We start from the raw sequence: 14,746 nt of genomic DNA, 5'->3' as shown, positions 1-14,746 counted from the left end.
TTTTCTTATAATGCCTTTTAAAGTGGATTTTTATATCAGTTTTTAAAAAGTGAGCTACATACAAAGCACTCTCAAAAGAACCCTTGTCAACTGAAAATAATAATATTCACCTGTTATTAGCATACAGTGCACTGCCATTTCAAAACTGCCAGTGACTCATGTTACAAATACAGCTATTTTTAGGACAGTGCACGGATAATGTTAACAATATTGTATGAGAAAGGCACTAACTATCTGATCAAGTATTTTGTAGATAGAAAGATAGATAATTGCCACTTGTTATATTCCAAAATTACTCTCAGTAAATTGTGTTCATTTGGCCATCTGCACATACTTGCATTTTGCTTAGTCAATAAATAACACAGACATCAAAAAAGCAATTTAATTTATATGAAATAGCTATGTATTTATAAATTTTATAGAAGAAACATAAAATCACCCAAAGAGGTTATACAGTATGTTTGAAGTTAAGTTTAGGGTATCAGCATTCTGTATACACTGAGTAATTCTACTTGCACTAAGGATTTCTCTTGTAATAGCTATGGCTGTGAAACTCTAAAAATTATATTCTAGAAAAAAAGTTATCGAAACTACAAGTGACTAAGCAAATGTCTAAAACATTACTATCATTTAAAATAAATATTTAAGATGTATTAAAAGACTGCCAAAATCAGAAGTGGGGAAAACCATCCTTAGAAATTCTGTGGCCGACAGCCATGTGAGGACTACCTATTCTAAACTTCCTAACAAGCATACTTTATCTTTTTCCTTTTTTCTTTTCGTGTTTTCACTGTGAATGCCAGTCTATTAGCCATTTTCTCATTGGTCTTTTTGGGAAATTTATAGCTTAAAGATGAATGCCTGGGCAGTCCCCCATAAACAGAACTGGGACACCAGAGAAAAGCATTACGGTTGACCGACACCCACTGGTTCATACTAGAAGTGCTGACGCAACCTTCAATACACCAGGACAAAAAAGGCATGGTTCTGCTTTTGCTTAAAACCATAAAACAGGTTATCAGCAGTAAACGACGTATATTTGGTACCAAAATTAAAAACGCACCTGTAAAAATAAGGGCTGAGAGGAAAGTTTGTGTAAAACTGGGCCTAAGTAGGACATACTGTCATCAGTAGAAACATTCCTGAAATTTCCCTTCTGTATTTACAAGCTTGCCTCTTCACGGCAGTTTTAATTCTAATTAAGACAAAGGTTTTTAATTAAGCCCTGAAGATGCTGGTAAAGGGCCTTCAGTAAACCTGTCCTTGGTGGTTCCTCCTGAGGTAATTCATTTCGAGACACAATGAAGTGGATCTCTTAAAATCTTCAGAGAAGACATTGCCCTCCCTGCTTTCTGCTATTCAACACAGCAAACAGACTGAGAAAAGCTGCCTGCCCTTTGGAACGGGCAAGAAAAGAACTGCTCGTTTCACTTCAAGCTTCCCCCCTTGTTTCAGAATACTGGTGAACAGAAGCTTCAAGTCCACCAAACACTCTAAGAAAACAGACTTTGTAAAGTGGGGAGATGGAGCAATTTTCCATATTGTGTTTCCTTTCCTCCTGCACCCTCCCCACCCACCACCGTGGGGAGGAAAAACGAACTGCTACTACATAAAGCAAGTCAAGAACTTGTTTCAGATAGCCTCCAACCAAACCCTCTCCACCACCCCCAGTTCGCTTCTGAGGTATCCTTTTCTCTCTAGGATGAAAACTATTTTCAGAAACGAAAAAAGAAATAAATGCTGGAGTATAAGTTTCTGCAAGAGGATAGAATAATGGGCTCAGAGGGAAAAAAATAAAAAACTGTACCAGTCTCTGATTTTTACCTTGGAGTCCTATTATCACTATATTTGCATTAAGCTTGTGTCTCCCTATTTCCTAGCTTAGAGAGGAAAAAACAGAGATAAATGGGTATGGAGCAATTAAGGAAATTAGCAAACACTGCAGACGCTCAACAAACTCGAGCTGTCCTCTCCCCATTCCCCACATTCCTGGTCGAGAGAAAAGGATATGGGCCTGAAAAGAAAATGAGAGTTGAAGCTCGTCTCTCTAACCTATCTGAAAAGTCTTTATGCAATCAGGGGGTTATTATTTCAGGAGACAGTGAGAAAGGGGCAAAAGATTCACGTTGCTAAGGAGACGTGCTGAAGCTGGCATTCCTACATAAATTTCCATTTCTACTGGAGTAGAAAAAGAAAAGATATTCTCTCCAAAGTTTATTTGGATCTCCAGGTTACTGAAGAAAGGCATTTTACCGATTTATTTTATCTTTAGTTGTAAACAACCAACCCTGAAAGAATTAAAAGACCTAAATGTTGACCTCCCGCTGCCAACCAGTCCCCTCCACAGTGAATTAAGTAACAAAGACAAAATCCTTCAATGGAAATTTTGAGGTAATATCAAAGAAAAAAGCCTTTTGTAAACACAATAAAATTTATGAAGAAACTAAAGCAAGTGAACTAATTTCCCTTATAACAAGAAAAGAAAGACAAAAGTAAATCTGATTTTTGTGGCTTTTTTCCCTGTTTTAACTTGCCTAGAACTTGACACGTTTTCAGTAAAGCTTTATAAACAGTCCCAGAGAAGACATGAAACTGTCACGAAGGAATTTAATGAGTTTCTCAGAGGTGCACGAGTAGGTGTGTTAAATCACAGCCAGGTCCTCTTTCATTCCCCTTTCTCTGCACTGACACCAGCAGCTGAAGAATCAAGATTAGCAAGGAATAGCGGTTTCCAGGAAGAAATCCGAAGTTTGGCAGATTTCTGCTAAGGGCGTATCTCGAGTGCAGGGGAAGGCAACCGGGGCTCAAGACGGTAAGGCAGCAAAGACGCCCCCTCCCCCGGGGACTACCTTCTCCTTTCTCCACCCCATCCGTTTGCGGCTTCCACAACCGAAGAATGCCTGAATAATCCACAACTTTCCAGGCATCTTGTGAGTACCTCATGCAGAAGAGAAAGATCTGGAGGACAGAGAAGGCATTTGGAGTGGGAAACAAGGAAAAGCAACTCTTAACCAAGGACCGTGTCACCAAAAAAGGAAAGGAAATGAAAGCCTGTCCGTCTCCCAACTTTCCACATCCCTCAGAAATTTAAGGAACTAAAATCCAAACCGAAACTCATCGGGGACAAGCCAGATAAAGTGGAGGACAACAGACAGAAACGCGGGCACCAAGAGGTAAACTCAGGCAAATTTCTCCTAGAGAGAGGAAAGTGGGGAAGGCAGAGAGCCCACAGCATCCCGGTGGAGTTGGGGCGCTTTCGTTTTTTCTTTTTTAAAACGGGGGTGTGGAAGGCGTTGCATTTTCAACACAACCACACGGTTCTCGCCTTAAATGATAACAATTTCCCAGAATGGCATACGTGTTACTCCAGAGCCCGAGGAATGGCCACGGAGAAGAGGGCGTGGGGCATCGCACTGGGTTCGGCGACTCAGACTGGGGAGAGGGGAGAGGTGGGGATCGGGGAGGTGGCTGGAGCCCGAGGATCCGCGAAGGGCCAGCAGGAAGGGGGCGGACGAGGGTCGGGGGAAACAGAACGGGGGGTGGGAGGGAGAGGAGGCAGCCGTGCAGGCAGCGGGGCGCGGGGCGGTCCGAGGCGGGAGACAGGGGTGGCGGCGCGCCGGGCTCTCACCGCTGCTGAGTGTGGACTCGCAGTGCCAGATGTCCAAGCTGGCGGGCTTCCGGCAGGACTCCCACAGGGACAGGTAGTACTGGTGGTCGGCCGTGACCCAGGCCGGGCTCAGCACGGCCCCCAGATCCAGACACAGCGCCAGGAAGATGCACACTAGCCCGACCAGCTTCAGCGGGGTCAACACCGACACGCGCACCTCCTCCATGCCGCTGCCCGCCGAAGCCATGCCCCGGGCGCCGCAGCCGGCCCGCCCCGCGGGAGACGAGGACGCCAGGCGGGTCCGGAGAGCCGGGGGCCTGACCTCCCACGGAGGGAAGCAGTCGAGCCGCCGCACGCGCGCGGGGACTCGCTCCCTCGGAGCTCCGCGCGCTTCCCGCCGCGCCGCGAAGGTGGGTCTGCGGAGCGGGCGGCCGGGGACCGGGTCGTAGGCAGCCGCAGCGATGCCGATCCCGCCGCGGACCCTCGCAGCCGGCCCCGCGCCGCGTTCTGCCCGCGCCCGCTCCGCCCCGGCGCTGCCCGGCTCGCTCGCTCCGCCCCGGCCCCTCCCCGGCTGCGGGAGGCGGCGCCGAGCGGGGAGGGGCAGCGGTCAGCACCCAGGCGGCGTCAGGCTCCGGCTCCGGCTCCCGGCTCCCCGCGCGAGGCTCGCGTCCGCCCCGCCAGTGCCCGGTGAGCGCGGAGCGGATCCCCTCTCTCTCGGCCCCGCGTGCGCGGCGCGCGCTCAGCGAGTCCTCCGTCCTCGTTTGCTGCGCGCCCAGAGCCCAGTGCGATCCCTCCGCCCCCGAACCGCTCCGCCGGGCGATTCCTCGAAGCAGTGGGGCCCCCGGCCCCGCCCCTGGCCGCGCTGGCTCCGGGGTCGCCTGCTTTCCCGCCCCCGCCCCCGCCCGTCACGTGTGCTGCCTTTTCTTAGGGAGCTGGGGTGGGTCCTTTTCTAGAAGGCGTCAGCTGTAGATTCCTAGGTTTCCTGGGATGTGGCCACTGGAGCCTAGGGAGGTTCTCTCAGTGATGTAACACGCCCCCTCCCGCCCCGCCAATTTCTCATCCCGGGGATTTGGAACACAGAGAAAAGTAACAAAAGTACTCTCTTTTCAAACTCAGGATGGACCTAGTCTTGGAGCAAGTCATCTCCCCCCCACCCCCCAGTTGTCCCTATTTCCTAACTTTCCCCGCCGGCTTACCGGCGCTTCTATTCTCTGAGCTCGCCTATTTTCGCGCCCCCTAGGAAGGGCGCTTGCTCAGGGAACGAACGCAGGAGCTAAAATGGGAAGGAGAGCTTCCATAAAATGTGATGTAAACCCTACTTGCTCACCGGCTGCTGTGTTCTTCGCGCGTTGTCTAAAACCTTTATTCATTGGGCTTTACATTATGCCAAGTTGGATCTGAATCTGTAAATGGCATTAACATTTTCCTGTGCCCGGAAGACCTGGCCCAGGGCCTGGCATAGGAAAAGGGGGATATTTTTAAGTAATCAATCTATCCGCGTTTACTGTGTGCTTGGGGCTAAGGATTCAATCCGATTCGACTGGATTTTTAAGGAGACGCTTTCTGTTTTTAAGGAGACCCCCCCCCCCGCCAGGAATAGACTCACCTTGAAATTGAATTTGCAATTCTGTGATTGGTTCAGCTTGTAATGGTAGGTTATCTGTCTCTTTTATCTCTTTAACTATTTTCCCTTTTTCCTATAAAAGAAACAATTTATTGAATAGTTCGTTGGGGGTAGGGATGTTCCCAGATCTCTCACTATCTGGGAAAGTTGGGGAGAAACCCAAAAATACTGGTTTAGAAAGGAAGACAGGATATACGGAGTGAGGTAAGTCAGAGAAACGCCAATACGGCAAAAGAGACACAGATGTAAGGAACAGACTTTTGAACTATGTGGGAGAAGGCAAGGGCGGGATGATTTGAGAGAATAGCATTGAAACATGTATGTTACCATATGTGAAATAGATGACCAGTGCAAGTTCCATGCATGAAGCAGGGCACTCAAAGCCAGTGCTCTGGGACAACCCAGAGGGATGGGGGGGAGGGGAGGGGGGGGGTTTCAGGATGGGGGACACATGTACACCCGTGGCTGATTCATGTCAATGTATGGCAAAAACCACCACAATACTGTAATTAGCCTCCAATTAAAATCAGTAAATTTTTGTTTTAATTAGGAAGAATGGAAAAATGGAAAAAATGCTTTCTCTCTCTTAATGAAACATCATCCTTTCCCACTGCAGGAGTTACTTTTTATGGGTAACTGGGTTTTTGTTGTTTGCTGGTTTTGTTTTATTTATTTATTTATTGGCCACACTGGGAGGCATATGGTCTCTTAGTTCCCTGACCAGGGGTTGAACCCATGTGCCCTGTAATGGAAACTCGGGAGCCTTAACCGCTGGATCACCAGGGAAACCAGGCAAGCCCTGACAGTTTATTTCTTTTCTTTTAATCACATTTTTCCATAGAGCTGACTACATTTTGACTGAAGCAACAATTTGAATGTAAGAAACAGTTGAGTTAGTATCAAATGCCTTGAGAATAAGAACCAATCCAATGTGAAATAAAAACCCATGGTTTTCTTACATTGGGAAATTAGAGAACTGGCAACTTCCCCCTACCTTTCCATCATGATATTTACTGCCCTTAACGAAGAGTGCTAGAGCACTCTGAACCCCTTAACTTCTAACTTCCAACAGACTTTTTGGCCTCCTAGCTTTCCAAGGAGAAATAATCTTACCTGCTTATCCTTGAAAATAGTTCCTAATGGAACACTGAAAAATTAAAAACAATGACGATTAATAGGGATGACCAGACCTGGGATATTTTTCTATTACCTGGATATATGTTCGCAGGTTTAAAGTGTACATTTGAAAATAATATTTTTTTTAAAAAAGAGAATAATATTTAAGAATATTTCTTGACTATGCTGTCAAAGTTACCTTTTTTCCTCCAAGTTCTATCACTTTCCCTTTATCCCAGTCAGCCAGTGTTTTTCTTTGTTCATCTAATTTGGGCTTTCTTCTTTCTCTACCCACCTCAGCCCCCTAAACCCCATGCTCCTTCTGCTTCGTTTTCCTTCTGGTTTGGTCTCAACTGCTTACTTGAGTGACTCCATCCTTCATTATACCACCTATGAATTTGTCTTTGTACTCTCAAAAGTTAAAAAAAGAAGGCATTTTAAACGACAAATAACCAAATTCTCCTAGAATACCCCATTCTCTTTTAATTATGTCAAGTTTACAGAGCATAATACAGCTCAACAATCCTAAATCTTCATTTTCATAATACAAAAAGCTCTCAAGACAGAAGGTTGGGTTTTTGTTTTTTTTTTTTTTTTCATAAGTTTGTAGCAAATTCATTTGGTTAAAAAAAAATACAAACTGATGTGAGGCTATTTATGGTTTTGGTTTATTCCACTTAGTGTGAATAAATATGGAGCCGCAAACCTTGTTGAATATTGTCTGATTTACAGCATATGAGCCACAGTATCATTCAATGATATGAAAAAGGCTGAGTTCCTCAACACAGCTGGCTCCAAAGGTTTTATAGTATTTGGTGGACCTGCATTTACTCTAAAAATGGAAATAGTGAAGCAGGGATTCTATCGATTAGTAAACACTGAATGAAAACCTACCCAAAAAAAAAGATATCTGGCTGGAAGTGAGGTGGGAGGTGACAACCAAAGATGTGTGTGTGTGTGGAGTATAAACAAAAGTTGAAAAGACCCATAGTGAGAAATGAAATGGGACTACATTGAACTGTGAAGAAAGAGTCCCTTGCTTAGGCAAATTTTCAAGAGAACTGTTAGAAGTGATGACTTTGTTGGCCCTTCATTATGATGCTACACAGACGCCAGAGACCCCTCTTTCACCTGAATCTAGCTTGGGCATCGTGTCACCACAGTTACCCCTATTCCTGGACCTCAGGGGGGCAAAAGCTAAGGGCCCAAATTCTATTCCACAGTCTAGGAGTTCCATGAAAATTGGAGTCAGAACTCTGACACGTAACTTTGCCTGAGTTATGTAGCCAGGGAAAGGCAGGAAGGAGTCATTCCCAGACTCTGAAGTAAAGGAAGAGATCAGACTCAGGCTTGAAACAGTCAAGTCAGAAAAACAGGCAGCAATATGTGAATATTTTAACTTCAAGCTACTTCTTATTTCATAATAGTACCTATGACCATAATAATTTACTTGCCCACAAAGAAAGGAAATAAATCATGAAAAGGAAAACACAAGAAGCCACTGGAAATGAAGGATGATAAGTTTTAAAGCAGAGATTGATACGTTTATTGTAAAGAAAGAAGTGTGTCAGATGCCCGGAAAGTAACAATACAGGGAAAATTAGAATATTCCTAGTGGGATTAATATTAAATGTCTCTTCCATCTTTTTCAAACTTCTGTTTTCTTAAAATCACTTATGGCACAAATCCTATTGCATATTTATATTTTAGTTCTATTTGCTCAGAGCTTTGTGGAAAAATGACCAAGTATAAGCTCTTCGAGTACTTCATGCATACTGTGCGAAGTTGCCTCGATTGTGTCCGACTCTTTGTGATCCTATGGACTGTAGTCCACCAGGCTCCTTTGTCCATGGGATTTCCCAAGTGAGAATACTGGAGTGGGTTGCCATTTCCTACTCCAGGGGATCTTCCCAACCCAGGGATCGAACCTGCATCTCTTACGTCTCCTGCACTGGCAGGCAGGTTCTTTACCACTAGCACCACTTGGGGACTGCATTTAAAAAATGTTTTTATTGGTGTATATGACTGCATTTTTAAACTTCTGGTTTCTTTGTTTCTACAACTATAAATCGAACCTTTTGGTTACCCTGAAGCAAATGGATGCCTACCCACGTATTCTCATCCTGGTGGCATTTCAGTTACCCTTGGCCATCGTCATCAGGATACATCATTTCTATATCTCTCCTGGTGTGCCCCACACTTGAGGACTAAATTGAAATTGGAACCGTGGAAGCCTCAGAAATATTGGGGTAGAATGAGCAGGTTTAGATTATGCTCTGTGAAGCTTGAAGGGGATTAGTGTTGAATCATGACTTGGGTGTTGGCTTAAACACAAATCAAGGAAATTAGAGTAGAGATGGAATCATCATCATTAGGAATCACCCTGAGAAATTGTTCACATTTTCCATTGCTCTCTTTGGAGCTCATAAGCTAAGCATTCTCTGTGACTTTAGATTTTAGTCTAAAGCCATCTTCGTGTGGGTCTTCCCTGGTGGTCCAGTGGGTTTGATCCCTGGTCAGGGAACTGAGATCCCACATGCTACAAAGCATGGCCAAAAAATTAAGGGGAAAAAAAGCCATTTTTGTACACTTCTTGCTGAGTTTTCAGAGAGATCTTTTACTCTTGGACATTTAAATGAAGATACCCCTGACTTGATTAAAAAATTTTAAGAAGTGCCTGCTTAGAACCTCCCCTCCCAAATTAGACTGCAACAATGTCAGTTTCTCATCTCAAAAATAGTTTCATAGTGCATGATGGTTAGCACTGTTGTATCCTCTCCCATGTGTTTATTTTGTGTAGCATAGATGGTCTCAAAACTGTTGTAACTGGAAGCTCTTCCAAATGCTCTCCTGATAGGTACTATATAAGAAAGTTCTCTTTCATTAGAAAGTGTTGGTCCCTTCTCTCCTTTGTGGCCTGAAGCACTCACACTCACGCTGGAAAAAAATGAACCCCAATTCATACATCTTAAGTATAGTGATGGCTCAAAGTTAATTGAAGGAAAGGCTGAAATTAAAAAAGGATTAAGTAGAAAGGGTACCTGGAGCAATTTATATTCACACTTCCAAGCAGAAGAATGCAGCTAAGCTATTTCTCTCTGGAATTTCCAAAAGGTGGTCTTAAATGTCAGCAATGCTAGGGGATTGAGGCTAGTGGAAAAAAAAAAAAGATCCTCTTAGGAATTGTATTTCAGTGTAACTCTCACCTCTAGATTTCACCTTTTAAATTTTGCCTGTAAAGTTAGTGAGTAGTACTGCATGCATGATTCATCAGTAGTCTGTCAAAATTCAAAATGTCAGTTCATTCAGGGCCAAACAGATATTGGTAGAAATATCAGAACAATATGAAGATCAGAACTTTTTGTCATTCCCTGAATCATTTTTTTAAACTTTTCCTTAACCTATCTGTTTCACACTTTCCCGTCTTTCCTTTCAAGCTTTCTGGTCTTCAGTAAACAAGAATAGGTGTTGGTTTGATTCAGCCAGACCAAGGTTAAGATAATCACTCTGGAACCTACTGACTATATAGATTTGGGCATGCCATTAACCTCAGATCCTTCCTTTATAAAATAGGGTTATACCTATATCACTGAGTTGTGAGGATTAATGAGGAAATTTATATAATGTGTAATGTCTAGCATACAGTAAGCACTAATCATAATTATTATATTAGCATAATCCAGATGTCAGCTTCAAGCCTTCTGATCCCTAGGAGATTTAGGTAAACTTTGTTTGACTCTATAATTTCATGATCCTTCAAAATCCAAAATCCTTTTCTAAATCCTTACTGCTTCTGTTCTTCTCTGTATCTGGTTCTGCATCTAGTCAAATGCTCAGTTCTACCCCTAACCAATCTAGATGCAAATATCAGCCCTCACCAAATTTCCAGGAAAAACATATCCAATAGCACTACATAGTTTTGAATTTATGAAAGTTTCCTGACTGCTTGAGACATCATGAGGAAAGGGTGCTACACTGTAAAAAGGAAAGCCTGCATGTCTTGCTTACCTCATCAGAACCTGCATCTATCCTCTCTTCTCTGTTCAGTCCTGTCCCTTTCTCCTCTCTGCATCTGTTCATTCGGTGGGTTCCATCCCTACAGCTCTAAATCCTTACTCTTCAAAGTGTGGTCCATGGGTACCAGCAGTATTGGAGTCACCTGAGAGTCTGCCGGAAATGCAGGTCCTGACCTCACCCTCCCCCCACAAAGCAACTGAGTGAGTCTGAATTTGTAGTTTAGTGAGATCCATCAAATTAAAGTTTGGGAAGCACCTGATCTCCATCTACTCAGACCTCTTGGGGCTCACCCTCTACTGCAAGTAGCTGTGTAAAAGCAGCTACTAACAGAATTATTTTTAAATGCACCTTTTCTTCCTTACTCTTCAAGGCCTTGTGCGGTGACCAGGAGAATGGAGTTTCATTCATGTGCACTTCACGGCAGGCTCTAATTGTCACTGATTTTGATCCCATTGGCAATGATTAGTCAGCGTTGTGTAAAAAGGTCATCAGTGCATTTCTGATTCAGTATTTCTTCATCACTTTTTTGGTGGTTGTTTTCCACCTTCCTCTGAGAGCGGTCATTCTCAGTGCAATTCCAGGAGTTGGACATGTTAATTAACTGATGAATACAAATGATGATGCTTCTTCAATTGCACATTAAAAACCAACTTGTAAGACTGAAGTACACTAAGAATGACCCCTGGCTTCTTGTGAATTCACTGAGATATTTATTACAACTTCACATTACATAAATAAGCTGCTGCTGCTGCTAAGTCGCTTCAGTCGTGTCCGACTCTGTGCGACCCCATAGAGGCAGCCCACCAGGCTCCTCCGTCCCTGGGATTCTCCCAGGCAAGAACACTGGAGTGGGTTGCCATTTCCTTCTCCAATGCATGCATGCATGCTAAGTTGCTTCAGTCGTGTCCGACTCTGTGCGACCCCATGGACAGCAGCCCACCAGGCTCCTCTGTCCACAGGATTCTCCAGGCAAGAGTACTGGAGTGGGTTGCCATTTCCTTCTCCACATAAATAAGCTACTAGGGATCAAGAAGTAAAAGGCAAAAGTTCAATTATCCAAGTCATCTGAAAGAGCTTCATGGAACAAAGTAGAAAAGAATAGCTAATCCCCACTGATAAAGACCATTAAATACAGAGAGTCATAGACCTGGAAATGGTACCTGTAGGGAAAGGAAGAGGATGAAGCTGATTGTTGTAGTTTCAAACTCAGGCCACTTTGCAATTGCTCTCCAAACTCTTTTTAAATTCCTTATCTTTAGCCAACCCAGTTATTAGATCTGAGAAACTCACATATACTGGTCTTAATTGAAGAAATGGCAAACATAAAGTGGTGCACCAGTTAACAGTGTTGAGACCATAAGCTGGCTGTGCAGTCGAAAGTAAGCTACAGATAGCATTTGGGAAAATTTATCCAGGGGACATATAGAGATGTACAGAGTGAATGGACACAGGATTTTTCAGTATGATGAAGAGAAAACGAAAGTGAAAGACAAAATTTCCTTTAAAAATTATATAAAGCTCAATTAATATATGAATAGTTAGCAGGTCAGGAGAAAAAAATAGAAGATAAAAAATATTGATTATTAGAGTTGACAAAACTAGAGGTCAGGCTAGTGATGCTTTTTGGAACCAACTTTTCATTGTTGGCGTAAAATTAATGTGATTGACGCCACCATTCTGTGTTTTGATATCATCACCCTACTGTGAACTAAGCTGTGATTTCTGATAACCCTTCACTATTTCTTAACAAGATATCACCAATTTTGATAAAACAAGACAGATAAAGCAGATTCCTAAACACATTCGGAGAAGTACATTTTTTATAATATATTCTAGTCAATATCTTTTGCAGTTTTTCTCAACATGTTTTGAATCATTTTACCAATTCACTGTCACTTTCACTTCAGTCTCTGGACACTTCTTTGTGTCCACACATTTCAATACTTTGTGTGTCCAGGAGGGAGAGCACATATTTTTTGTGTTGTGTGTTCTTTGGGTCTTTAAGTCTTTTTAAATGTATTTTTTCATTGACTAAATTAGTGTGTGCTACTGTTTCTCTTGCCTTTCCTGGAGTCCATTTCTTTCTTAGAAACAGGTTTTCTTTTAGGAGAAAACCCAGATCTACTTTTCATTCCTTGCTCAAGTTTCTGAATGTAGGATCGAATAATATAAGAAAAAATAAATACATTAAAGTTGTTCTTTGGAGTTGGCAAAACTAAGATAGAAATTCTTTTAAAGGGTGTGGTTTTAATTTGTGATAGACTTGAGCAAAATCCCTTCTGTTACTCCATGCATTTTAATTCTACTCTCATTTGATTCTACTCTCATATTCTTTTAAATTCATGGTGTTTTCCCATAGTTTGTGGTATTTACTCCCTTTCCCTAAATCCAGTGAGAAAAACAGACCCAGAGAGAGGTTAAAGCAATCAAAAGGCATTTCTAAAGTATGTATACATGAGTTACCTTTTCCCATTTTAAAAATCTTTACCTCTTTTTATTTCTTTTTCTGCTGTTGTCATAGTCTCTCACATGATCCACATTCTGCTTTTTTTTTTAAATAAGCAAGCAGTGAATCAAACTGGCTTCCCAGGTGGCACTAGTGGTAAAGAACTCACCTGCCAATGCAGGAGACATAAGAGACATGGTTTGATCCCTGGGTTGGGAAGATCTCCTGGAAGAGGGCACAGCAACCCACTCCAGTATTTTTGCCTGGATCTAGGTACGTGACCACACCATCGTGGTTATCTGGGTCATTGAGACCTTTTTTGTACAGTTCTTCTGTGTAGTCTTGCCACCTCTTCTTAATCTCTTCTACTTCTGTTAGGTCCTTACCGTTTCTGTCCTTTATTGTGCCCTTCCTTGCATGAAATGTTCCCTTGATATCTCCAGTTTTCTTGAAGAGATCTCTAGTCTTTCCATTCTATTGTTTTCCTCTATTTCTTTGCATTGTTCACTTAAGAAGGCTTTCTTATCTCTCCTTGCTATTCTCTGGAACTTTGCATTCAGTTGGGTATATCTTTCCTTTTCTCTCTAGTCTTTCGAGTCTCTTCTTTTGTCAGCTATTTGTAAGGCCTCCTCAGACAACCATTTGCCTTTTTGCATTTCTTTTTCTTTGAGATGGTTTTGGTCACCACCTCCTGTACAGTGTTATGAACCTCTGTCCATAGTTCTTCAGACACTCTCTTACAGATCTAATCCCTTGTATCTATTCATCACCTCCACTGTATAATCATAAGGGATTTTATTTAGGTCATACCTGAGTGGCCTAGTGGTTTTCCCTACTTTCTTCAATTTAAGTCTGAATTTTGCAATAAGGAGCTCATGATCTGAGCCACAGCTCCAGGTCTTGTTTTTGCTGACTGTATAGAGCTTCTCCATCTTCAAAGAATGTAATCAGTCTGATTTTGGCATTGACCATCTGGTGATGTCCATGTGTAGAGTTGTCTCTTGTGTTGTTGGAAGAGGGTATTTGCTATGACCAGTGTGTTGTCTTGGCAAAACTCTGTTAGCCTTTGCCCTGCTTCATTTTGTACTCCAAGACCAAATTTGCCTGTTACTCCAGGTATCTCTTGACTTCCTACTTTTGCATTCCAATCCCCTATGATGAATAGGACATCTTTTTTTGGTGTTAATTCTAGGAGATCTTGTAGGTCTTCATAGAACCATTTGACTTCAGCTTCTTCAGTATTAGTGCTTGAGGCATAGACTTGGATTACTGTGATGTTGATGTTGTTGGAAACAAACCAAGATCATTCTGTCATTTTTGAGATTGCACCCAAGTGCTGCATTTTGGACTCTCTTGTTGACTATGAGGGCTACTCCATTTCTTTTAAGGGATTCTTGCCCACAGTAGTAGATATAATGGTCATCTGAATTAAATTCACCCATTCCATCCATTTTAGTTCACTGATTCCTAAGATGTCAGTGTTCACTCTTGCCATCTCCTGCTTGACCACATCCAATTTTCCTTGATTCATGGACCTAACATTCCAGGTTCCTATGCAGTATTGTTCTTTACTTTCACCACCAGACACATCCACAACTGAGTGTCATTTCTGCTTTGGCCCAGCTGCTTCATTCTTTCTGGAGCTATTAGTAATTGCCCTCCACTCTTCCCCAGTAGCATATTGGACACCTGGTGGGGGGGTGGTGGTGGCTCATCTTCTGGTGTCATATCTTTTCATACTGTTCATGAGGTTCTTGGAGCAAGAATACTGGAATGTTTTGCCATTCCCTCCTCCAGTGGACCATGTTTTGTCAGAACTCTTCACTATGACCCGTCCATCTTGGGTGGTCCTGCATGGCATGGCTCATAGCTTCATTGAGTTACACAAGCCCCTTCACCACAACAAAGCTGTGATCCATGAAGGGGGTGGTAATCA

At 42.9% G+C, this 14,746-nt stretch overlaps 1 protein-coding gene across 1 annotated transcript in view; it reads right to left on the bottom strand.

Moving 5' to 3' along the window:
* The window catches only part of TMEM47 (transmembrane protein 47), a 29,135-nt gene extending 25,186 nt beyond the window's left edge, over positions 1-3,949 (bottom strand). The window contains exon 1 of the mRNA XM_020887817.2: positions 3,629-3,949. Coding sequence (XP_020743476.1) covers positions 3,629-3,854 — 226 coding nt within the window. The 5' untranslated portion in view covers positions 3,855-3,949. The remainder of the gene's footprint in view (positions 1-3,628) is intronic.
* Positions 3,950-14,746: the final 10,797 nt, after the last annotated feature.

Source organism: Odocoileus virginianus, unplaced genomic scaffold (genome assembly GCF_023699985.2).
Source record: "Odocoileus virginianus isolate 20LAN1187 ecotype Illinois unplaced genomic scaffold, Ovbor_1.2 Unplaced_Scaffold_10, whole genome shotgun sequence".
In the NCBI taxonomy this organism is placed as follows: domain Eukaryota; kingdom Metazoa; phylum Chordata; class Mammalia; order Artiodactyla; family Cervidae; genus Odocoileus; species Odocoileus virginianus.
The sequence above is the reverse complement of the archived record's forward strand: the minus strand, read 5'-3'. Positions and strand labels throughout refer to the sequence as shown.